The sequence below is a fragment of the Ornithorhynchus anatinus genome, chromosome X1, assembly GCF_004115215.2.
Source record: "Ornithorhynchus anatinus isolate Pmale09 chromosome X1, mOrnAna1.pri.v4, whole genome shotgun sequence".
NCBI classification, from domain to species: domain Eukaryota; kingdom Metazoa; phylum Chordata; class Mammalia; order Monotremata; family Ornithorhynchidae; genus Ornithorhynchus; species Ornithorhynchus anatinus.
The window spans coordinates 8010014-8036580 of NC_041749.1; the positions used below are offsets into that span (position 1 = coordinate 8010014).

At 49.3% G+C, this 26567-nt stretch overlaps 1 protein-coding gene across 2 annotated transcripts; it reads left to right on the forward strand.

Annotated features, from left to right (window-relative positions):
• The first annotated feature begins 447 nt into the window (after positions 1-447).
• CLN8 (CLN8 transmembrane ER and ERGIC protein) lies at positions 448-17982 on the forward strand. Of its 2 annotated transcripts, none has more exons than XM_029052084.1 (3): positions 448-571; positions 7115-7755; positions 16151-17982. In XM_029052084.1, the coding sequence occupies exons 2-3, from the start codon at positions 7219-7221 to the stop codon at positions 16472-16474; spliced, it is 861 nt and encodes a 286-aa protein (XP_028907917.1). In that variant the 5' UTR covers positions 448-571; positions 7115-7218; the 3' UTR covers positions 16475-17982. The 2 variants fall into 2 exon arrangements, with proteins under 2 accessions (XP_028907917.1, XP_028907918.1); XM_029052085.2 differs by lacking the exon at positions 448-571 and adding an exon at positions 2921-3154.
• Positions 17983-26567: the final 8585 nt, after the last annotated feature.

Here is a 26567-nt window from a genome sequence, read left to right on the forward strand (position 1 = left end):
TTCGTCCCTCCCCGCCTTCCAGCCAGCAATGGTTCAGCCCGCGCCCTTCGGCCTGCTCCACCCCCCTTCCCAAGGACAGTGGTACGGCCCTCGGGCCGCCGCACGGAGACGTAATCCGTCGTCGCTCCCTCCCCCCCTCCGTACACCGCGCCATGGTACGTCCCGCGGCCCCCGCTGGGGGAATGGTACAACCGCCCACCCCGCCCTGATTTCCCCTCCCGGGAGCGGTGGTACGGTCCGCGAGACGTTGCGGCCTCCTCCGCCCCCCCCCCCCGCCTTCGGGGCGCGGTGGTACCGCCCGCGAGGGAGGGGAGGGGGAGGGAGTCACGAGGGGCGGGGGGGCGGGGCTCCGGGGCTCCGGCCCCGCCCCCTCGAAGGAAAGGCGTGCGATTGGTGGGATGGGAGGAGGGGGCGGGGCTGGAGCGCGGGGCCCCGCCCCCCTTTTCTCGGGAGCGCGCGCGGGCTGGGCCTGCAGCCGAGTTTGCAGCTCGGACCTGCAGCTCAACTTGCTGCTGAACGTGCAGCGGGAACCTGCAACGGACCGCAGGCCGAGCACCGTCGGCTCCCCCCGGTGAGTTCACCCGAGCACCCTCAGCTCACCCAATCGTCAGCATCATCATCATAATGTTAATAATAATGATAATAATGTCGGTATTTGTTAAGCGCTTCCTAGGTGCGGAGCACTGTTCTGAGCGCTGGGGGAGATCCAGGGGCATCGGGTTGTCCCACGTGAGGCTCACAGCCTTAATCCCCATTTTAATAATAATAATAATAATATTGGTATTTGTTAAGCGCTTCCTAGGTGCAGAGCACTGTTCTAAGCGCTGGGGGAGATCCAGGGGCATCGGGTTGTCCCACGTGAGGCTCACAGCCTTAATCCCCATTTTAATAATAATAATAATAATATTGGTATTTGTTAAGCGCTTCCTAGGTGCAGAGCACTGTTCTAAGCGCTGGGCTAGATCCAGGGTCATCGGGTTGTCCCACGTGAGGCTCACATTCTTCATCCCCATTTTACAGAGGAGGGAACTGAGGCCCAGTGAAGTGACTGGCCCACAGTCACCCAGCTGACAAGTAGCAGAGTCGGGATTCGAACCCATGACCTCGGACTCCCAAGCCCGGGCTCTTGCCACGGAGCCGCGCTGCTTCTCAATAGTAGTGGTCTTTGGGTGTTTGGGGCATTTTTTCAGCGCTTACTGTGGGCCAAGCACTGTTCTAAGCGCCGGGGTGATAGTAACGGTGGTATTTGTTAAGCGCTTATTTTGTGCAGGGCACCGTTCTAAGCGCCGGGGTGATAATAATGTTGGTATTTGTTAAGCGCTTACTAGGTGCAGAGCACCGTTCTAAGCGCTGGGGGAGAAACAGAGTCATCAGGTTGTCCCACAGGAGGCTCACAGTCTTCATCCCCATTTTACAGATGAGGGAACTGAGGCCCAGAGAAGTGAAGTGACTTGCCCGCAGTCACACAGCTGACAGGAGGTGGAGCCTGGATCCGAACCCACGACCTCTGACTCCCAACTGTGGGCTCTATCTACTGAGCCACACTGTACATACAGGCTCATCCGGTTGCCCCACCTGGGGCTCACCGTCTGCATCCCCATTTTCCAGATGAGACCACTGAGGCCCAGAGAAGTGAAGTGCCTTGCCCGCAGTCACACAACTGCCAAGTGGCGGAGCCGGGATTAGAACCCACGACCTCCTACTCCCCAGCCTGGGCTCTTGCCACTGAGCCAAACTTTGTTAAGCGCTTAGTATGCGCCAGACACTGTTCTAAGCACTGGGGTGGAAACAAGCCAATGAGCTTGGACCCAATTCTTGTCCCACGTGGGGCTCACAGTCTCCATCCCCATTTTCCAGGTAATTAATAATGATATTTATTAAAAGCTTAGTATGTGCCAGGCACTGTACTAAGCACTGGGGTGGATAGAAGCAGCGTGGCTCAGTGGAAAGAGGGCTTGGGAGGCAGAGGTCTTGGGTTCTAATCCCGGCTCCGCCACTTGTCTGCTGTGTGACCTTGGGCAAGTCACGTAACTTCTCTGTGCCTCAGTTACCTCATCTGTAGGACAGGGATTAAGACTGTGAGTCCCACGTGGGCAACCTGATCACCCCCCTTCCTCCCCCCCCAGTGCTTAGCACAGTACCTCACACATAGTAAGCACTTAACAAATGCCATTTTTATGGAGAAGCAGCGTGGCTCAGTGGAAAGAGCACAGGCTTTGGAGTCAGAGGTCATGGGTTCGAATCCCTACTCCGCCACTTGTCAGCTGTGTGACGGTGGGCAAGTCACTTCACTTCTCTGGGCCTCAGCGACCTCATCTGTAAAATGGGGATGAAGACCGTGAGCCCCACGTGGGACAACCCGATTCCCCTGTGTCCACCCCAGCGCTTAGAACGGTGCTCGGCACATAGTAAGCGCTTAACGAATACCAACGGTATTGTTATTATTGTTATTAGAAGCAAACTGGGTTGGTCACTGTCCCTGTCCCGGGTCGGAGTCGCGGTCTCAATCCCCATTTTACAGATGAGGGCACCGAGGCTCAGAGAAGTGACTTGTCTAAGATCACACAGCAGACAAGGAGCAGAGCGGGATCAGAACCCGGAGCCTTCTGATGCCGGGGCCCGTGCTCTATCCACTAGGCCATGCTGCCTCCCTTTTATTGAGCACCTGTTTATTTATTGATAAGAATAATAATGTTGGTATTTGTTAAGCGCTTACTATGTGCAGAACACTGTTCTAAGCGCTGGGGGAGACACAGGGTTGTCCCACGTGGGGCTCACGGTCTTAATCCCCATTTGACAGATGAGGGAACTGAGGCCCAGAGAAGTGAAGTGACTTGCCCACAGTCACACAGCTGACAAGTGGCAGATCTGGGATTCGAACTCATGAGCCCTGACTCCAAAGCCCACAGCACTTCCTGTGCGCAGAGCACTTGACTCAGCGCTTGGGCGAGTCCAGTACAGCAGGAGAGACGATCCTGGCGGCCCACGAAGAGCTTCTCGTTTGGAAGACTAAAGTGTGCAGATCCAGCAGAGAAGCAACCAAGGCAGACGGTTACCTGGATGGTTATTACGATTATTTTTTCACTGGATGATTATTATTTTCTCGGACAAACTCTAATTGGGTACAGCTGCTATCTCTTAAAATGAAAGGACGGTAAATTCCTAGAATCTCGATTTATTCCCCTTTTTCCCCCTGCCCCTCCCCTCGGGTCCGTCCTCGTTTGTATCTATTATTTATTACCTTCTTTATTTTGTTAATAAGGGGTACATCCCCTTGATTCTATTTATTGCGATGATGCTGTTGTTGTTCTGTTCCGTTCCGCTCCGCCGCCTGTCTCCCCCATTTAGACTGCGAGCCCGTCGGCGGGCAGGGGCGGTCTCTCTTGCCGAGTTGTACGTTCCTAGCGCTTAGTACAGTGCTGTGCACATAGTAGGTGCAGTGAATAATGGTAAGTAATGAGAGGTCCATCCCCTCGATTCTATTTATTGCTATTATTTTTGTCCGTCCGTCGATGGGCGGGGACCGTCTCTATCTGTGGCCGATTTGTCCATTCCAAGCGCCTAGTCCGGTGCTCTGCACCTAGTGAGCGCTCCGTAAATACTGTTGAACGAATGCACGCTCAATAAGCCCTCGCGGATGAATGAATGGAGATGGGGAAACTGAGGCTCCGAGAAGCGAAGTGACTTGGCAGAAGTCACGCGGAGCGGACCGAGGGGCAGAGCCGGAGGGTCCTCTGACTCAGACGCTTTGGGTCACGCTATTTCTCGAGTCAGTGATTCCTGCTCCCCGTGGTCGTCGAGACCGATTAAATCCGTTCAAGTGCTTTCCGGACTAAAGGTGTCGAAGGCAGAGCTCGTCGTCTTCCCATCCAGACCTGCCCTCCCCCCGCCACCTTCCCCTCATTCATTTTCACTCAGTAGGATTTCTCGAGCGCTTACTGTGTGCAGAGCACCGTACCGAGAGAAGCCGCGCGGCTCAGTGGAGAGAGCACGGGCTTCGGAGTCGGGGGTCATGGGTTCGAATCCCGGCTCGGCCACTCGGCAGCCGGGTGCCTTTGGGCAGGTCACTTCTCGGTGCCTCAGCTCCCTCATCTGTAAAATGGGGATTAAGACCGTGAGCCCCACGTGGGACGGCCTCATTCCCCTGGGTCTGCCCCGGCGCTTCGAACGGTGCTCGGCACATAGTGAGCGCTTAACAAATACCAACATTATTATCGTTATCATCACTGAGCGCTCGGAACGTGCAGTTCGGCAACAGAGACAATCCCTGCCCAATCATCTAATCCTAATCTGTAAAATGGACAGTAAATATCTCTCTCCGTAGACTCTGAGCCCCATGTGAGAAAGGGACTCTGACCCGCCCGATTGTCTCCTATTTATCCCAGGTCTCAGTACGGAACGTGGCACGTAGTACGTACTTAGCAGACGCCACTTCCGAGAAAAGCGACAAAACAAACCCTCCTGCACATTTTACTCCACTAACCCCAACCTAATCGTACTTCCATCTCGTCTTTCTTGCTGCGGAGCCCGTGCCTTCGTCCACCCTGTATTGTGGATCCCTCTCCTCCCCGCTTCGATGATGATAATGATGGTATTTGTTAAGCGCTTTCTATGTGCCGAGCACCGTTCTGAGCGCTGGGGTAGAGACAGGGGAATCAGTCTGTCCCATGTGGCGCTCACAGTCTTCATCCCCATTTTACAGATGAGGTCACTGAGGCCCAGAGAAGTGAATTGACTTTCCCACAGTCACACGGCTGACAAGTGGCAGAGCCGGGATTCGAACTTCAGGCGATCGGTCCTATTTATTGAGCGCTCATTTATTGAGAGACTTTTTTTTTTATCGTATTTACGTGCGGAGCGTTCACATCCGCTAGACCACCGCTCCTGTCCGTCTTTAAAGCCTTACTAAAATCATATCTCCCCCAAGAGACCTTCCTTGAATAAGTCGTCACCTCCTCTGTTTGCAGTCCTAATAATAATAATAATGTTGGTATTTGTTAAGCGCTTACTATGTGCCGAGCACCGTTCTAAGCGCTGGGGTAGACATAGGGGAATCAGGTTGTCCCACATGGGGCTCACAGTCTTAATCCCCATTTTACAGATGAGGGAACTGAGGCACAGAGAAGTTAAGTGACTTGCCCACAGTCACACAGCCGACAAGTCCTCTGTTACTTAGGCAAGAGAAGCAGCGTGGCTCGGTGGAAAGAGCCCGGGCTTGGGAGTCAGGGGTCATGGGTTCGAATCCCAGCTGTGTGACTGCGGGCGAGTCACTTAACTTCTCTGTGCCTTAGTTACCTCACCTGTAAAATGGGGATTAACCGGGAGCCTCACGTGGGACAACCTGATTACCCTGTTTCTACCCCCAGCGCTTAGAACGGTGCTCTGCACGGAGTAAGCGCTTAATAAATACCAACATTATTATTATTATTATTTGGAGCTGTGCCCTTTAAGCACCTTGATTTTTCACCCCAGCACCACAGCACTTACGTATTCATTCGGTCGTGTTTATTGAGCGTTTACTATGTGCAGCGCACTTATATACAGAGAAGCAGCATGGTTTAGTGCTTGGGTGTCAGAGGTCATGGATTCAGATCCCGCCTCTGCCACTTGTCAGCTGTGGGACTTTGGGCAAGTCACTTCACTTCTCTGTGCCTCAGTTACCTCCTCTGTAAAATGAGAACGAAGACCGTGAGCCCCATGTGGGACGGCTGGATTACCTTGAATCTCCCCCGGTGCTTAGGACAGTGCCTGGCATAGGGTAAGCGCTTAACAAATACCATCATCAGCATCATCGTTATCGTCGCCCACCTGGAATTTATTTTAATGTCCGCCTCCCCTTCCGTAGCCTCCCCGCTCCGTGTAGGTGGGGGTCGCTTCTACCAACTCTGTTGTATCGTGCTCCCCCAAGCATTTAGCACAGTGCCCCGCACACGGTAAGTGCTCGGGAAATGCCACTGATTGATCGAGAAGATGTTGGGGTAGGAAATCGAGACGGGGGAAACGGGAGGAGCCAAGGAGGGACTGAGTGATGGAAGGGAAAGTGAGAGGCAGCGGGGATGTTTTAAACTCCCTCGAAGGTTTTATAGGTTTCTCTTAGTCTGCTGTTGTTAACCAAGTTTCGAAAAAAAAAATGTAGCCACCGAGCGAAGTGACCTCAGCCAGTCCACAGTGACGGCGAATCCCAGCCACCCGACCTGATGGCGAGAGGACGGGATTTGGAGTCGGGAGCCCCGGATGCTAAATCCGTCTCTGCCGCTTGCCCGCTGTGTGACCTTGGACTAGTCCCTTTACTTCCCTGGTCCTCGGTTCCCTCATCCGTAAAATGGGGATCGAGGCTGTGAGCCCCACATTCGTTCATTCAATAATATTTATCGAGCGCTTACTATGTGCAGAGCACTGGACTAAGCGCTTGGAATGGACAGTCCGGCAACAGATAGAGACGATCCCTGCCCAATGACGGACACGCGGTCTAATCGGGGGAGACAGAAACGATAGCAATAGATAGAATCAAGGGGATGTACATCTTATCCCACCTCTGCTACTTGTCTGCTGTGACCTTGGGCAAGTCACGTCGCTGCTCTGTGCCTCAGCGACCCCATCTGCAGAATGGGGATCGAGACTGTGAGCCCCACGTGGGACGGGGACTGTGTCCGACCCCATTTGCTTGTCTCCACCCCAGCGCTTAACGGATACCGTCATTATCATCATTCATTCCTTCATTCCATCGTATTTATTGAGCGCTAAGAGTGTGCAGAACGCTGTACTAAGCGCTTGGAAAGTACAGTTCTGCAATTGAGTCAATCAGTAAGCGCTTAACAAGTTCGATAATCATTTTTATCATCGTCATCTACCTCAAGACAGCGCAGCGAGCGCTCGGGTATCTCAGTTCTTCTTAACACTAATTTTTATGTATTGAATATTCATGCATTCATTCGATAGTATTTATTGAGCGCTTACTATGTGCAGAGCACTGGACTAAGTGCTTGGATTGTACAACTGGGCAACAGATAGAGACAGTCCCTGCCCAATGACGGGCTCACAGTCTCACGGGGGAGACAGACGGACAAAAATAAGACAACCACGATGATATTCTTAACCGTTCTTTGCTTTTCAGATCGCAGACTCCCCTCCCCCCCCCCCCTTCCGGGAGTCTAAAGACCCAAACCCACGGTCTCGGAAGAGAAGCTCGGGGCGCGTCGGGAACGGGAAATAAAAGCAATGAATGTCGCCGGCGCCGGGGCCGAGACGCTTTTCGACATGGACTACGCCTCTTGGACCATCCGCCTGATATTGGTCACGGCGGGGTTTGTCTTCTACCTGGGGGTCTTCGCCGTCTGCCACCAACTGTCCTCGTGCCTCAACGCGACGTACCGCTCCCTGCCGCCCAGGGAGAAGGTCTTCTGGGACCTGGCGGCGACGCGCGCGGTCTTTGGGGTCCAGGGCTCCGCCGCGGGCCTGTGGGCCCTGCTCGGGGACCCCGTCCTCCACGCCGACCGAGCCCACGCCCAGCGGAACTGGTGCTGGTTCAACGTCGCCACGGCCACCGGCTTCTTCCTCTTCGAGAACGTGGCCGTCCACGCGTCCAACGTGATTTTCGGGACCTTTGACTTGTTCTTAGCCGTCCATCACCTCTTTGCCTTCCTGGGCTTCCTGGGGTCCGTGGCCAACCTCCGCGCGGGCCACTATCTGGCCATGATCACGCTGCTCCTGGAGATGAGTACCCCTTTCACCTGCATCTCCTGGATGCTTTTAAAGGTAAGGCTGGCCGGCCCCTCCCCAACCGAAGAGCCAAGGTCACCCAGCGGGCCGGTGGCGGGGCCGGGATTATTGCCGTGACAGTGGGTATTTATGTAATTCTGGATAATCGCTATGTGCCAAGCTCTGTTCTAAGCGCTTGGGTTCCTTCCTTGCATTCTCTCTCTCTCTGTCTCACTGAGAAGCAGCACGGCGTAGCGGATGGAGCCCGGGCCGGGGAGTCAGAAGGTCATGGCTTCTGATCCCGACTCTGCCACGCGTCCGCTGCGCGACCTTGGGCAAGTCGCTTCATTTCTCTGGGCCTCGGTTCCCTCATCTGTAAAATGGGGATGGAGACCGTGAGCCCCACGTGGGACGGGGACCGTGTCCAACCAATCTACTTGTATCCACCCCCAGCGCTTAGTGATAATAAGAATAATGATAATGATGGTATTTGTTAAGCGCTTACTACGTGCAAAGCACCGTTCTAAGCGCTGGAAGGCACAAGCTGATCAGGTTGTCCCACGTGGGGCTCACAGTCCCCATTTTACAGACGAGGTAACTGAGGCAAGTTAAGTGACTCACCCAAAGTCACGCAGCTGACAAGCAGCAGAGCTGGGATTCGAACCCATGACCTCTGACTCCCAAGCCCGGGCCCTTTTCACTGAGCCACGCTGCTTCTCAGTGCCTGGCACGTAGTTAAGTGCTTAACCAATACCATAATTATTATTACTATTATTATTAATGGCGTTTGTTAAATGCTTACTCTGTGCCAAGCACTGTTCTAAGTGCTGGGGTAGTTGATCAGATCGTCCCACTTGGGGCTCACAGTCTTCATCCCCATTTTTACAGAAGAGGTAACTGAGGCACAGGGAAGTTAAGTGACTTGCCCGAGGTCACACGGACAAGTGGCGGGGCTGGGATTAGAACCCACGACCTCTGACTCCCAAGCCCGGACTCTTGCCACTAAGCCAAGCTGCTTCTTGTCAGATGACAAATAGGTTGTCAGGGAGGCCGACGATCTAAAAGTGTAAATGGGGAGGGGTGGCATCAGACGACAGTATAAAGAAATGCAAAAAAGAGGCCGAAAGCCTGTGTGCGGGGATGGAGGAGCCCTTGGGGAAGTAGGTTTTATCCCCCGCCCCGTGGGCACGGTTCATGCCCACAACGGGGACCCTCGGCGATGGGAGGGAAGACGGTAGTTAGCCCGGAGCGGAACCGAGAACCCGCGTAGGCTCATACTCTACTTCTCTGGAATCCGGACCATTACTCTCGGCACGTGAAACGGTCGGCACGCCTTTTCTTTGCTCCTTTTCTCTGATTTTTTTTGGTGGTTGTTGTTCAGGAGCCCACTTCACTGCCTAGAGGAGATGTCTTTGACTGAAGTGGTGCTTAGTCGCATTGTGACGAGTTGTAGGGTTTCTTTTTTTTTTTTTTTAATTCCTTTTGATGAGGTAGAAAGTAAATTTACACAGCAACAGAAGTTTGGAGTTCTTAAAATTGGGCCAGTGGATGCCACAAGGTCCACCTCGATAGTTGGGTGGCTGCACCTTTTTAGAAGTAGGGTTTCCTCACTCCTCCATGTCCTCCCACCCGATTTTAACCTATGAGTAATAATAATAATGATGATGGTATTTGTTAAGCACTTACTATTTTAGGCATGGGGTAGATATAAGCTAGTCAGCATGGACACAGTCCCTGTCCCACATGGGGCTCACGGTCTTAATCCCCATTTTACAGAAGGGGGAACCGAGGCAAAGAGAAGTAAAGTGACTTGCCCAGGATCATTCATTCATTCAATAGTATTTATTGAGCGCTTACTATGTGCAGAGCACTGTACTAAGCGCTTGGGATGAACAAGTCGGCAACAGATAGAGACAGTCCCTGCCGTTTGACGGGCTTACGGTCTAATCGGGGGAGACGGGCAGACAAGAACAATGGCACTAAACAGCGTCAAGGGGAAGAACATCTCGTAAAAACCGATGGCAACTAAATAGAATCAAGGCGATGTACAATTCATTAACAAAATAAATAGGGTAACGAAAATATATACAGTTGAGCGGACGGGTACAGTGCAGGGGATGGGAAGGGAGAGGTGGAGGAGCAGAGGGAAAAGGGGAAAATGAGGCTTTAGCTGCGGAGAGGTAAAGGGGGGATGGCAGAGGGAGTAGAGGGGGAAGAGGAGCTCAGTCTGGGAAGGCCTCTTGGAGGAGGTGATTTTTAAGTAAGGTTTTGAAGAGGGAAAGAGAATCAGTTTGGCGGAGGTGAGGAGGGAGGGCGTTCCAGGACCGCGGGAGGACGTGACCCGGGGGTCGACGGCGGGATGGGCGAGACCGAGGGACGGCGAGGAGGTGGGCGGCAGAGGAGCGGAGCGTGCGGGGTGGGCGGTAGAAAGAGAGGAGGGAGGAGAGGTAGGAAGGGGCAAGGTGATGGAGAGCCTCGAAGCCTAGAGTGAGGAGCTTTTGTTTGGAGCGGAGGTCGATAGGCAACCACTGGAGTACAGAATGGAGTGAGATGTTCCGTGCCCACAAGAGGCTTACATTCTAATGACGGAGACAAACAGAAAAATATTTACAGATTTTGGAGAACACAAATACCGTTAACTGTTCTATTAATGTCCGTCTCCCCCTCTAGATTGTAAGCTCATTGTTTGCATGGAATGTCTCCACCAATTCTGTTTCATACTCTACTCTCCCCAAGCACTCAGTATAGTATTCTACGCACAGTAAGCCCTCAATAAATACCACGTCAGCGGTCATGGGTTCGAATCCCAGATCTGTCACTCGTCAGCTGTGTGACTGTGGGCAAGTCACTTCACTTCTCTGTGCCTCAGTTCCCTCATCTGTAGAATGGGGATTAACTGTGAGCCTCACGTGGGACAACCCGATGACCCTGTATCTCCCCCAGCGCTTAGAACAGTGCACTGCACGTAGTAAGCGCTTAACAAATACCAACATTATTAATTGTGGAATTTAAGGCCCTGAGCCCCACCTGAGCCAGGGACTGTGTCCAACCTGATAAACTCGTATCTACCCCGGTGCTTAGAACAGTACTCGGCACATAGTAAGTGCTTAATGAGTACCATTATCATTATAATTATTAATTTCAACTCCACCACTTGCCGGCTGTGTGACTGGGTAAGTTGCTTTACTTTTCTGTGCCTCAGTTTCCTCATCTGTAAATGGGGATTATATATGTGTTCTTCCTCCCTCTTTGCCTTTGAGCCCTCCATGGGACAGGGACTGTTCCAACCTGCTTATCTTGCAAGTACCACAGTGCTTAGCACGTAGTAAGCGCTTTACAGATTTATTATTATTCATCGTAGCTGTTGAGCACTTACTGTGTGTGGAGCACTGTTCTGAGCGGTTGGGGGAGTGCAACGCAATAATAACTGACACATTTCCTGCCCACAACCGGCTTACCAACTAGAGGGGGGGGCAGACGTCGATACAGATAACTGAATTACAAATATCTGTAGAAGTACCGGCCCCTCCTCCCTCACCCCCTCCCACCTCACCTCGCTACTCTCCTTCTCCCACCCGGCCCGCACGCTTTGCTCCTCTATTGCCGCCAACCTTCTCACTTCTCACCTCCATCACACCCGTCTGGCCACCGAGCCGTCGCCCACGTCCTGCCTCTGGCCTGGAACGCCCTCCCTCCTCACATCCGACAATGATTCTCCCCCCCTTCGAAGCCTTTTATTGAATAATAATAATAATAATGTTGGTATTTGTTAAGCGCTTACTATGTGCCGAGCACTGTTCTAAGCGCTGGCGTAGACATAGGGGGATCAGGTTGTCCCACGTGGGGCTCACAGTCTTAATCCCCATTTGACAGATGAGGGAACTGAGGCGCAGAGAAGTGAAGTGACTCGCCCACAGTCACACAGCCGACGAGTGGCAGAGCTGGGATTCGAACTCATGACCTCTGACTCCCAAGCCCGTGCTCTTTCCACTGAGCCACGCTGCTTCTCCGTGGCTCAGCTGCTGCTGCTTGAAGGCCCATCTCCTCCAAGAGGCCTTCCCCGATTAAGCCCCACTTTTCCTCTTCTCCCGCTCCCTTCGGTGTCGCCCTGACTCGCTCCCTTTGTCGAATGTAGAATGGTGCTCCCCTCTTCCCGACTCTTCCTAAGTTACCCTAGAGAGTGCTTCAGTAAGGAGAGAGAAATCTCTTCAGTCGATTCCCACCTCCAGCATTAATGTTCATTCACTGGAGGCAGAACACAGCACTAATGAACAGTCCCCATCCCCCAAAGCCTCACTAATATTCAGTCGTATTTATTGAGCGCTTGCTGGGTGCAGAACACTCTACTAAGGGCTTGGGAAAGTACAATATAACAATTAACTTCCTGTTATTCAGTTAGAATTCCCTTCCGACCCCCTTCGGGTTATTGCCTTCCTCCCCTTTCCTGTTATTCCCTTCCTCCCCCCTTCTAGACTGTGAGCCCGTTGTTGGATAGGGGTTGTCTCTGTATGTTGCTGAATTGTACTTTCCAAGCGCTTAATACAGTGCTTTGCACGCAGTGAGCGTCCAGTAAATACGACCGAATGAATAAACAGTGGCATTCCCTGCCCCCAGCGTACAGTCTAGAGGGAGAAGGGCATGTTTGTTTTTCTTTCAGTGGTATTTAAGACCTCACTATTTGCGAGATGCTTTACTGACCTCCGGGATAAAAGCTAATCAGTTTGGTCCCAGTCCCTGTCCCATCTAGGGCTCGCAGTCTTCATCCCCATTTTACAGATGAGGTCACTGAGGCACAGAGAAGTTGACTGACGCGTCCAAGATCCCACAGCGGACGAGCGGCGGAGCTGGGATTAGAATCCAAGTCCTTCTGATTCCCAAGCCCGGGCTCTATCCGTTAGGCCACGCTGCTTCTCAGTAAGGTTCAGAGGCAACACGTAAATTTGGAAGATGAGTCAAATAACAGGCATAGAACGTATACGATATGTAAGAGTACAAACGGGAATCTGTAATTTCGTAAACTCTCCGTATTGTGCTCTCCCATGCACTTAGTTCAGTGCTCTGTACACAGTAAGCGGTCAATAAATGCCATTTATTTACTTGAACTTAAGTGCTCAACGGTAGCTGGGGTTTAGAGCGACCAGAGGTTTATGTGGGATTATTCTGATCAAGCTCCGGCGTAGGATTGATTTACAAGATGCGAGATATCGTGGCTCAGTGGAAAGAGCCCGGGCTTGGGAGTCGGAGGTCATGGGTTCGAATCCTGACCCCCCCCCCCAACTTGTCAGCTCTGTGACCTTGGGCAAGTCACTCGACTTCTCTGTGCCTCAGTTCTCTCATCTGTAAAATGGGGCTTAAGACTGTGAGCCTCATGTGGGACGACCTGATTACCCTGTATCTACCCCAGCGCTTAAAACAGTGCTCTGCACATAGTAAGCGCTTAACAAATACCAACATTATATACTAGATTCTTTCTTGGGTCTTATGGGATGGATGTGAAAACTGTATAAAATGCAGGTTGATTTTTTTTTTTTTCTTTTTGAACACCCAAGGAGATGAGAATTGCAGCACATTCTGGGTATTAAAAAATTACCTGCTTTGTGTTTACTGGGATGAAACTTTAATCACAGTCTCGCCAGAAGTAAAGAAACTCGAGGGATATTATCCCCAGCTCACAATCTTTAAACAAAAGGAAGCTAATTATTTCTTCTGTATAATAATAATAATGATGGTATTTGTTAAGCGCGTACTATGTGCCAAGCACTGTTCTAAGTGTTAGGCTAGATACAGTGTAATCAGATTGTCCCACATGGGGCTCACAGTCTTAATCCCCATTTTACAGACGAGGTAACTGAGGCACAGAGAAGGGAAGTGACTTGCCCAAAGTCACACAGCTGACAAGTGGCGGAGCCGGGATAGGAACCCGCGACTTCCAAGCCCGGGCTCTTTCCACTGAGCCGCGCTGCTTTTCTTCTGTATGAAATTGCCTCTCTTCCTCTCGTTTGGCATTTTCACTAGTTGTGCTAAGATTATTATTACTATCATTATTACCGGTATTATTATATTTAACTGCTTGCTGTGTCTAGAACTGTTTTAATCACTGGGGTAGATGCAAATCAATTAGGTTGGACACAGTCCCTGTCCCACATGGGGCTCCCAATCTAAATAAAAAGAAGGAATAGGAAAAGAAAATACTTTAGAATTTTATATTTAATTATCAACAATGAAAGCAATGTGCCCAATCAATTTGATTTTCGGTGGATAAGCAAGCTAAGCTGCGAGGCAGTGAAAAGCATCCTGAGGTGGGTTCAAAGAAGGTAGAACCTTAGGGACGGTGCTCGGCAGATAGTAAGCGCTTAACAAATACCAACATTATTATTATTAGGGAAGGGATAACTTTAAAAGTGATGGGATGAGCAGAAAGAAATGTTTGTTATGTAACGGCAGCCAACCGGAAACCTCAACAGGGATATTGACAGCTCTGCTATTCCTTCATTCAGTCAGTAGTATTTATTGAGCGCTTACTATGTGCAGAGCACTGTACTAAGCGCTTGGAATGGACAATTGGGCCACAGATAGAGACAATCCCTGCCCAGTGACGGGCTCACAGTCTAAATGGGGGAGACAGCAAGCAAAAGAGAACAAAACAAGAGGAACATCATCAATTCATTCATCCGTAGCCCAGGAAACAGAGATTCACAAATTCGGTGAAGCGCCACATAGTTCTTTGGAAGCGATTCTTAAGAAACTCTTCCCTGTCCATTTAGATATTCTGATATATCCTTTCAGTCCAGTCTCCGGGACAACATTTTAATACCACATCGGGGAGCAGACCAAAGATTTTTCTGCCTTACAAATGGATTGCGTCTTTTAAATGATAATGATAATAATCGTGGTATTTGTTTGTTAAGCACTTCCTGTGTGCCCGGCACTGTCCTATGTGATGATTTAACCTACTTAAATCTAAGTAGGTTCCAAAGAGAATAATAATGTTGGTATTTGTTAAGCGCTTACTATGTGCAGAGCACTGTTCTAAGCGCTGGGGTAGACACAGGGGAATCAGGTGGTCCCACGTGGGGCTCACGGTCGTAACCCCCATTTTACAGATAAGGTAACTGAGGCACAGGGAAGTGAAGTGACTCGCCCACGGTCACACAGCTGACAAGTGGCAGAGCCGGGATTCGAACCCATGACCTCTGACTCCAGAGCCCGTGCTCTTTCCACTGAGCCACGCTGCTTCAACACAGGGTATTTCCTCCCCTTTTTGTTTATCTTCCAGGCCCGAGCAAGGAGACGTAATCTCTCCCGACTGCCTGCCTTTTTGGCCTTTTATCGCTCGTAAACATCTGCGCTGAGGGTGCGGAGGGAGGAGGTGGCTGTGGTGATCCAAAAATGAGCTAACATCTGGTTCCCCAGAGTCACTTACGTGAGAGGTCACTTGAAAAACAAGTCTGAGGGAAGACAGTGAATTAACCTGTGTCTCTGATGGCTATCTGTGCAATTAGAGAATGAGCAGCAACGTGCTGTAGTGGATAGCGCACGGGCCTGGGACCCGGGTTCTAATCCCGGCTCTGACGCTTGTCTGCCATGTGAAGCAGCGTGGTTCGGTGGAACGAGCCCGGGCTTGGGAGTCAGAGGTCACGACTTCGAATCCCGTCTCTGCCGCCTGTCAGCTGTGTGACTGGGGGCGAGTCACTTCACTTCTCCGGGCCTCAGTTACCTCATCCGTCAAATAGGGATGAAGACCGTGAGCCTCACGTCGGCCAACCTGATGACCCTGTATCTCCCCAGCGCTTAGAACAGTGCTCTGCACATAGTCAGCGCTTAACAAATACCAACATTATTATTATCGCGGTCAAGGCTCTTAACTACTCTGGGCTTCGCTGTAAAATGAGGGTTGAGACTGTGAGCCCCGCATGGGACGGGAATTATGTCCAACCCAATTTACTTGTATCTGCCCCATTGCTTAGTCTGGTGCCTGGCACCGTAGTTAAGCACTGAAAAGATACCATTATTATGGGAAGCGGCGTGGCTCAATGGAAAGAGCCTGGGCTGGAGAGTCAGAGGACATGGGTTCTAATCCCAGCTCTGCCGCTTGTCAGCTGTGTGACTGTGGGCAAGTCACTTCACTGGGCCTCAGTTACCTCATCTGTCAAATGGGCATGAAGACTGTGAGCCTCACATGGGACAACCTGATCACCTTGTATCCCGCCAGCACTTAGGAGTGCTTTGCACGTAGTAAGCGCTTAACAAATACCATCGTTATCATTATTATTTACTGCTATTACAAACTGTGAATTTTAGAATTTCATTATTTACTGTTGTTATAAACTGGGTCTGTTGTACTCTCCCAAGTGCTTAGTACAGTGCTCTGCGTGTAGTAAGTGCTCAACAAATACCGACGGTACGATGACGATGGGAAGGTAATCCTTTTTCTCCTCCTCACCCCCTGCAGGCCGGCTGGGCCGACTGTCTGTTCTGGAAGCTAAATCAGTGGCTGATGATTCACATGTTTCACGGCCGAATGATTCTGACCTACCACATGTGGTGGGTGTGTTTCTGGAATTGGGACGGCCTGGTGGACAGCCTTCTGGCACCACACCTGGCTCTCTTCGTCGTGGGACTGGCGCTGCTCACGGTAATAATCAACCCCTATTGGACGCACAAGAAAACTCAGCAGCTCCTCACTCCGGAAGATTGGAACTTCACAAATCCAGGAAGCAAGAACGGTCAGACGGAGAAAGTAAATGGCCTGGCGCTCCAGAAGAAGAGAGAGTAGCTCGACCGGAGCACCTCCGTGGCTTCGAGTACGCGGACCAGAGGGAGGCGATAAGGATGAGAGTTTTTGAAGAATGGCTTCGGGTCGGTCGGGAATGTGACGGTGGGAAAAAAAGCGAGGGAATTTTTACACCGTCTGCCTTGGTATTCGTTTCGAAGTAGCCATAGAAGTATTTTTACAGGTATATAGGACCATCTCTGGCAGAAGCAGGCTCCTGGACTGCCGCAGCTTCTCCCAGTAAATTACCCAAGTTGGATCGATGGAGGGTTAAAAGTCGGAGTGGGAAGGATCGCGTGGTGCCTCCACGGGAGGAATGCCAGAGTGTCAATTTGTCACCTTGATAATTTCTGCCCGCTTTTCGCATTAAACTCTGCTGCCCCGTCTGTGCGAAGGTGAAGAGAAGTGACTTCAAAATGACTTCAGATGTGGGATTCACTACAATATCTGTATTTTTGCCGAATGCCCGGTGCAGCTGTGCCATCTAGTGGCACCAAGCGATGCCCGAGCCCTCTGACCCACTTTGAAGCCGCCCAGTTGTGCGTGTGGGTCGGTGGTTTGGGGGTCGTTTCCACCCAGTAGAGTCGGATTTCATTTAAGTTATTCATAGCATTTTCAGGAGTCTTACATCTGTATGGAGTGTGAGCAGATCTGATTTACTGTGGACTCCTTTTTCACTAGGGTACGATTAGAAAGACGCTCAGTAAGAAGGGAAGTTTTGCAGTCTGGGTTTTCGACTCTTATAGTAGGCTTCCAGTGATTTCCGTTGAAAGGCAAGATGAAGGAGCTTATGCTTCCCGGGCGTCGATACAGTTGTCGACTACAGCGCTATCGACAGAATCGTCGACTACGGTGCAGAACGTTTGGATGCCCGATAAATACCCGCCTGACTCCCCTCTAGGCGGGGAGTTCGTTGTGGGCAGGGATTATGTCCATCTGTTGTCGTATCATACTCTCTCAAGCGCTTAGTACGGTGCTTTGTACACAGTAAGCGCTCAATAAATACGACTGAGTGAATGGTGACTTAAACGGAAACCCCCTGGATTTTTCAGAAGCTCTCAAGATTTATTTGTGTAATAGCTGTCAAAGGAACATCTGGATAATCTGGAATAATCAGGTGCTAGAATATTCAGTAAATTAGTCACACAATACACGGAGCCACCACTTTTAGGGTTATCAGGAGGTCGCTGGCGATTAGGTTTTGCTTGGACATGCGTGAGTGAGCCTTTATTACCGGGAACGAAGAGTGGAGTCCGCTGGAATAATTGCTCTAACGCAGCATTGGGAAATCATTCCTTTCCTCAGGATCCTCTCATTTGTTCACCCTCCTGCACAGCGCTTAGTATAGTACCTGGTGCAGTAAGGGTTTAACACATACCATCGATATTATCATTAAGCTTGAAAGAAATAGCACTAAATTGGTCACTTTGTTTCACTCCTGGGAAGCAGAATGGCCTGATGAAAATCAATGATATTTATAATAATGATGATGATAGCTGTGGAGTTTAAGCGCTCGCTATGTGCCAGGCACTGTACTAAGCGTTGGAGTGGATACAAGTAAATTGGTGGCCCCTCGTGGGGCTCGCAGTCTCAATCCGCATTTTACAGATGAGGTAACTGAGGCCCTGAGAAGTGAAAAGACTTGATTTAGTGAGAGTGCTCTGTACTGAACACTTGGGAGCATATAATAGAGTTGGTAGACATGCTCCCTGCCCTCTGAGAGTTTACAGTCTTGTGTAGGAGATTACAATCAGCCCACGGGACTGCGAATTAGGTGACCTGGGTTCTGCCATTCTCCGGGTGACCTTGGATGAGTCACTTTACATCTGGGTCTCAGTCGCCTGATCTGTACAAGGGGGATTAAAATGTCTTTTCTCTCTCCTGTAGACTGTGAGCTCCATGTGGGACAGCGGCTGGTTTCTGATCTGATTGCGTTGTCTCTACCCCAGTGCTTGGCATGTATTACGTGTTCATTCATTCATGCATTCAATCGTATTTACTGAGCGCTTACTGTGTGCAGAGCGATGTACTAAGCGTTTGGAATGTCCAGTTTGGCAACAGATAGAGATATTCCCTGCCCAACAAAGGGCTCACAGTGTAAAAGGGGGAGACAGACAGCAAAACAAAACAAGTAGACAGCAAGTAACACATTCATGACACCCAGAGTACCCCTGGGCTGGCCTCAGTATTTGAGATTAACTTGGATGTTCTATTATTTGCCTCTAGATTTGAATTCCAGGGCTGAGTGCAATCCTGACCCCAAAGAAGAAAGAGTTTTGGAGATATTTACAGCCTTCTGCAAGGATTTTTTTCTCCTTTTTACTCTGCTATTTCCCTGTCAGTGGAATCCTTTTATAAAGTATACATATTCAGAAACTAGCTTATCGAACATAGCCAGGGAATTAAAGGATGAAAAGAAGTTAATTTGTGTATTTAAAAGAGGATTTTCCAGGTCAAGGCTTTTGTTAATAGTCTTTGCCTTTATTTTTTTCTTTTCCTTTTTTCATGTGTTCCAGGAATTTACAAGTTGTGGTTCTTGATGTGACCTAAACTCTTTTTTTAAGCAATATAATTTCATTTTTTAAGGGACTGAAATTAGTTGCTTAAAATCAGAAGTCGTGACCTCTATCTCTGATTGTTAATAATTAGAATATGTATTTTTAGCATATTTACACTAACCTTTATGGAAATGCCCAGCAGTCACTAATAGATTTACTCTGCATCATTCCAAATATTTGCAGGTATTATATTTTTGATATTGAATCTTTCTGCTGATGGCTTTGTACCACCTATTTTCTCCAAACTTGCTTTCTCCTCCCTCCACCCCCAGTTTCTAATCCTTAAGTGATGACTACAGAATTCCTTCATTTGAAGGAATTCCTGAATAATACTAATGACTGGTTTATGAAATTTTCAAATTAGTTTTCCTATCTCTTCTTAGATGATATAATAGAGACATATTGTATTTTATTGCACTTTTGGAATTTGTGTGATCAAGGTGTTTCAAGCAGATTGGGTTTACAATAAATATTATGTCTCTTCCATTACCTTCTATATTAATGATTAGGTTTTTTGTGTGATTTCAAGGTATTTGTTAAGCGCTTATCTGGGGCCAGGCACTGTATTAAGCTTTGGGGTAGATCAGACTGATCAGGTTGAACACAGTCTGTGTTTCACATGGAGCTCACAGTCTTCAATTCCCATTTTTCGGATAAGGCCACTGAGGCACAGAAGAGTTCACTGACTTGCCCAAGGACGCACAGCGGACAAGTGGCAGAGCCAAGATTAGAACTCAGGTCTTCCTGACTCCCAGGCCCGGGCCGTATCCTCGTGGCCACGCGTCTTCCCAGTGGTAACTGACTACTCCCAGCTGGATCTGCTCAGAGTTAACTGATGGAGCAACAGACTTTGAATGTGGTTGGAAGTATTTAGGATATCTTTCCCTTATTTATTTTATTCATTCCACAGTATTTATTCTTTCATTTCTGCCACTTGTCTGCTGTGTGAACTTGGGCAAGCCACTTAACTTCTCTGGGCCTCAGTTCCCTCATCTGTAAAGTGGGGATTAACACTGTGAGCCCCACATGGGACAACCTGATCACTTTGTAGCTACCCCAGTGCTTAGAACAGTGCTTGGCACTGCCATAATGCCAAATGCCATAATTATTATCATTACAGTGTCATCAACCTTATATGTTCACATTAACACTATCCTTAAAGCTCACTAACTGCCTACCCTTCATAAAGTGGTACTGAATATTGTGCAATTTATCCCTAGGCCAGTATGGAATTTGATCGGTGGTGTCACGTGGTTGTTCAGCAGTAATGCAAAGAAGTAACTGATGTTTGTGGTGACCAATTTCATATTAATCCTGAAAATAAATTCATCCCCGCTACTGACCCCAAAAGTCATTTGGAAAGAGATACTGACTCTTGAAATGTTTTTAAGTGCTAAATGCTGTCATGATGGCCGAGTCTCTCACTACTGCTTCCACTAGGTTAATCGATCAGTCAGGCGCTCACCGTCCTCATCGTCGATGGTATTTATTGAGCACTTACTGAATGAAGAGCACTGAACTAAGCGCTGGGGCGAGGACAGTACCACGGAGTTGGTAGACATGTTCCCTGCCCAAAAGGAGCACTGTAAAAGTTATTTGGAGAGTACGAAAGGACAGGGTCCCCGGTCCTGAGGAGCTTAAGAGCCCGCGGGAAAGACTGACATAAATTATTTACGAAGAATGAGAACAGGAGGGTGAGGAAGATATAATGCAGCAAAAATAGGGGAAGAAGGAATCGCATAAATTGAATTAGACACCAAGTACTGAGGCGTGTAAATGCAAGGCAGTTGGGTTAACGCTAGTGGAGATGTTGGGAAACGATCGGGATAAACTTCCCCGGAGATGTTGGGATTTGGGGACTGGCTGATTGGAAGGGGGGGGATTTCAGTAATGGCTTCTACCGAGCGCGGTGGATTGCATGTACTAAGTGCCGGGGAAAAATCGGCCGTGCCTAAAGTCCTCTTCTTGCACATAGGAAGTGAGAAGCAGTGTGGCCTGTTGGTCAGAGCACAGACCTGGGAGGCAGAGGGACCGGGTTCTAATCTCAGATCTGCCTCATCTACTGTGTGATTTGGGGTGATTCACTTCACTTCTCTGTGCCTCAGTTACCTCATCCGTAAAATGGGTCTATTAATATTCACGCCCTTGTGCCTGTTCACTTGTCTTGATGCCCGTCTCCCCTCTTCTAGACTGTGAGCCCATTGTACTTTCCAAGCGCTTAGTACACTTAGAGAAGCAGCGTGGCTCAGTGGAAAGAGCCCGGGCTTTGGAGTCAGAGGTCACGGGCTCGAATCCCGGCTCTGCCACCTGTCAGCTGTGTGACTGTGGGCAAGCCTCTGTTCCCTCATGTGTAAAATGGGGATGAAGACTGTGAGCCCCACGTGGGACAACCCGATTCCCCTGTGTCTACCCCAGCGCTTAGAACGGTGCTCGGCACATAGTAAGCGCTTAACAAATACCAACATCATTACACTGCTCTGCACGCAGTAAGTGCTCAATAAATACGAGTGAATGAGTGACTGTGGGCCCCGTGTGGGACATGGAATGCATCCAGCCTGATTATTCGTATCTACCCCAGCGTTTAGTACAGTGCTTGGCACATAGTGAGTGCTTAACAAACACCATAAAACTGTAAAGGGGAAGTGTCCATTCTGATGGAGGACCCACAGGAGAAATACATACGTCAACTCGTTGTGGGCAGGGAGTGTGTCCGTTGTACTGTCCCAAGCACTTAGTACAGTGCTCTGCTAACAGTAGGCGCTCAATAAATAGGATTCATTGAATAAACTATTAATGGTGAATCCCGTGATGGTTAGGTTAAAAACAAGAGAAGACCCAGAACGGGGTGTTGGGGGATCATCAGAGTTAGGGGATGAAAGGTGGAAGAGGAGCCAGCAGGGTGGCCTAGAGGAGAGAGCTCAGGTCTGGGAGTGAGAAGGTCATGGGTTCTAATCCTGGTCCTCCACTTATCCGCAGCGTGGTCTTGGTGAAGTCACTTCAACAGTATTCATTGAGTTCTTACTGTGTGCAGAGCATTGTGCTAAGCGCTTGGACTGTACAATTGGGCAACAGATAGAGACAATCCCCGCCCAACAATGGGCTCACAGTCTCAATGGGGGAGACAGACAGCAGAGCAAAACAGAACAGAACAAGACAACATCATCGAGATAAATAGAATCGAGGAGATAAACACCTCATTAAAATAAATAGGATAATAATATATACACATGGGCACAGTGCTGAGGGGAGGGGAGAGAGCAGAGGGTGGGGGCGAGGAGACGGGAGGGGGAGCAGAGGGAAAGGGGGGCTCAGTCTGGGAAGGCCTCCGGGAGGAGGTGAGCTCTCAGTAGGGCTTTGAAGAGGGGAAGAGAGTTACTTTGGCGCTTTTGAGGAGGGAAGGCATTCCAGGACAGTGGTAGGACATGGGCCAGGGGTCGATGGACTTCTTTATGCCTCAGTTCCCTCATTTGTAAAATGGGGATTTAGACTGTGAGCCCCATGTGGGACATTCTTATCTGGTTCACCCAGAGATCTTCACTTTATTCTTCAAGTTTTGTGTCGAAGGCTCGTCCTTTACATCGCAAGAATTTGCTGTTGATATTAATCAATCCGAGATATTTATTGAGCACTTACTATGTGCAGAGCACTGTACTAAGCACCGGGAGAGTACAGCACAGCAGAATTAGTGGATACGTTCCCCACCCGTGACGATCTTACGGTCTAGGGGAGGAGACGTAAATAGAAATAAATGAAATAATTTATAATATACAATTTGAAGACATGTACATGAGTGTTGCGGGCTTGGGAGAAGGACAGATAGCACCTATCCAAAGGACATTTGGATGTAGTGAACGTATGTCCGTGCTTGGTTGCCAGGATTTACATTTTTCAAAATCTCCAGCTTATACTTAACAGTTTAAAAGAGTGAGAAGCAATTAACGGCATTGGTAATCAGCAGGCCTAGTGGAGAGAGCACGGATCTGGGAGGCAGAGGTCCTGGGTTCTAATCTCAGCTCTGCCACCTGCTTGCTGTGTGTCATTGGGCATACCACTTGTCTCTGCCTCAGTTTCCTCATCTGTAAAATGGGGATGAAATCCTTATTCGCCCCAGGGGGATTGGGACTGTGAGCCACCAGATTATCCTGCAGTTACCCCAGTGCTTAATATGGTGTTTGGCACCTAGTAAGATCGAGAAGCAGCGTGGCTCAGTGGCAAGAGCACGGGCTTGGGAGTCAGAGGTCATGGGTTCGAATCCCGGCTGCCACTTGTCAGCTGGGTGACTGTGGGCAAGTCACTTAACATCTCTGTGCCTCAGTTACCTCATCTGTAAAATGGAGATTAAGACTGAGCCTCATATGGGACAACCTAATTACCCCGTATCTCCCCCAGTGCTTAGAACAGTGCTCTGCTCATAGTAAGCGCTTAACAAATACCAATATCATTATTATTAGACTGTGAGCCCGTCACTGGGCAGGGATGGTCTCTATCTGTTGCCGAATTGTACATTCCAAGCGCTTAGTAGAGTGCTCTGCACATAGTAAACGCTCAATAAGTTCTATTAAATGAAGTGCTTAATAAATATTATTTCATGATTTATCAAGCACTTCGTATTCAGAACACTTTATTATTACTACATCAGTCCTTGAGAGAATACGATGCATTAGAGTTTTCATTCAGTCAGTCGTATTTCTTGAATATTCACTGTGTGCAGAATACTTGGGAACTGTGCTGTACTAAACGCTTGGGAAAGTACAGCACATTAATCAAGTGACATTCCCTGCCCACAATGAGCTCACAGTCTAGAGGAGGGGAGAGAGACATCAATGCAAATAAATAAAACGACGGATACGTACACGAGTGCTAGGGGGCTGAGGCGGGGGAAGAGCAAAGGGAGCAAGTCAGGGTGACACAGAAGGGAGTGGGAGATGAGGAAAAGTGGGGCTTAATCTGGGAAGGCTTCTTGGAGGAGATGGGCCTTCGATAAGGCTTCGAACGAGGGGAGAGTTATTTGGGATTAGAGGAGAGAGGGTGTTCCAGGCCACAGGGAGGACATGGGCCGTGAGTCGGAGGCGAGACAGACGAGATGGAGGCCCATTGAGGAGGTTAATAAAAATGTTGGTATTTGTTAAGCGCTTACTACGTAAAGAGCACTGTTCTAAGCGCTGGGATATACAGGGTAATCAGGCTGTCCCACGTGCGGCTCACGGGCTTAATCCCCATTTTACAGATGAGGGAACTGAGGCACAGAGAAGTGAAGTGACTTGCCCACGGTCACACAGCTGACAGGTGGCAGAGCCGGGATTCGAACGCATGACCTCTGACTCCCAAGCCCGGGCTCTTTCCACTGAGCCACGCTAGCACTAGAGGAGCAAAGCATACAGGCTGGGTTGGAGGAGAGAGGCATGGTGAGATAGGAGGGGGTAAGGTGATGGACTGCTTTAAAGCCAATGGAAAGGAGTTCTTCTTTGATACGGAGGTGGATGGGCAACCACTGGAGTTTTTTGAGGAGCGGGGTAACGTGCCCGGAATGTTTTTATAGAAAAATGATCCGGACAACCGAGTGAAGTATGGACCGGAGTGGGGAAGGACAGGACCCTGGCAGGTCAGCAAGGAGGCTGATGCAGTAATCCAGGCAGGATAGGATGTGTGATTTTTTTAACGTGGTAGCGGAATAGATGGAGAGGAAAGGGTGGATTTTAGTAATGTTGTGCAGGTAGGACCGACGGGATTTGGTGACATGTTCCCTGCCCTTAAGGAATTTACAGTCTAGGAGGAAGATGGGCAATTGTAGTCATCATTTCGTAAATCTCCTTGATGTACCATTGCGACTTCTTAAAAGCAATCCTCCTTCCCTGTGGCCTGGAAATTAGCCAAGGTTAGGCTTCCCCAAGATGTCTGAAACTTCAGCAGATAGGATGCGAGTCGCTTGAGCTACGGTGTCGATCGATGCCATTTCCAATTTACCTTCCCCACCAAAACTACTAAAAGCCGAGAGCTGAATTATGCAAATTGGCCTCTTTGCAAAGACACCTGTGGCCTTCTTCCCAAATTCCCTAATTTTCCAACTCATATTTTCACAAAATTTCAAATCATAGTACATAGGTCTGTGCTCTAACATGCTGATTAAGCAACACACGCCCATCTTATAAGCAATCTCATCTTAGTGAACCGTTTCATCTGCTTTCCCTCAATAATTAAAGTGAATCATTAAGTGCTTACTATGAGCTAATCGCTGGAGTAAGTTCAAGGTTATCAATTGGACACGGTCCCTGATCCCTCACAGGATTCATAATCCATTTTATCCCCATTTTACAGATGAAAACCGAGCCCCAGAGAGGCTCAGCGCCTTGCCCAAGATCACAGAGGGGCCAGTGGCCGAGCCGGGGACTCCCATCCCCATCACCTGACGCAAAGCCCGTTGCTCTTACCATTTGCCTTTCCTTCTCATTCAAACTCTTCATCCCATCGTCCACCACCTCCGACGACTTTTACCTCCCGTCTGTTCTCCTGGAACACCTTCTCCACTTCACTGAGGTAAGGTTTTTTTAGTAATTTCTTGAACTGAGATAACCTTGTTACTCCTTGGGCGTCGAGTCACGTACTTTGGTCCTCTCAAGAGAATCTTCTCACGGCGGCCTCATTCTCCCTGTCACCGTTGACCTCCTTTCTACTTTTCTCTTCTGCTTGGAACTCCTTCCTCTTTATAGCTGAAGGAACTCAGCTGTCTTCATCCTCTTAGCCTCTTCTAATCATATTTCCATCTCTCCACCCTATCAGCTTCCCACTTCCATGTTGCCTAAGCACTACCCGACCTCATAGACAGCACTTGAGCACATATATATATATATATATATATATATATATATATATATATATATATATATATTTAAAGCAGTATTTGTTAAGTGTTTACTATGTACCAGGCACTACACTAACCACTGGGGTAGAAACATGCTAATCAGGTGGATAATAATAATAATAATAATGATGGTATTTGTTAAGCGCTTACTATGCACAGAGCACAGTTCTAAGCGCTGGGGTAGACACAGGGGAATCAGGTGGTCCCACGTGGGGCTCACAGTCTTCTTCCCCATTTTACAGATGAGGGAACTGAGGCCCAGAGAAGTGAAGTGACTTGCCCACAGTCACACAGCTGACGAGTGGCAGAGCTGGCATTCGAACTCATGACCTCTGACTCCAAAGCCCATGCCCTTTCCACTGAGCCACGCTGCTTCTCTAAGGTTGGACGCACTCCACGTCCCAAGGACGGCTCACGATCTTAATCCCCATTTTACCGATAACTGAGGCCCAGAGAAGTGAAGAAGTGACTTGCCCAAAGTCACACAGACAAGCGTCAGTGCCGGGATAAGAACCCAGTTCCTTCTGACTCCCATTCCGGTGCGCTATCCATTCATTATACCACGCTGTTTCTCAAGTAACACAGGCTCGTCCGGGTTATGGACCGGGCTCTCTTGCACGTTCTTTCCCAAGTCCAGTGAGAGGCGTTCAGTAGATATACTATTACCATTACTGCCTTG

Excerpts from the sequence above, each read along its gene's own strand:
- CLN8 (XM_029052084.1), top strand. The coding sequence starts at position 7,219 with ATGAATGTCGCCGGCGCCGGGGCCGAGACGCTTTTCGACATGGACTAC. Across the intron at positions 7,756-16,150 it reads TCTCCTGGATGCTTTTAAAG|GCCGGCTGGGCCGACTGTCT; the intron begins GTAAGGCTGGCC and ends CACCCCCTGCAG.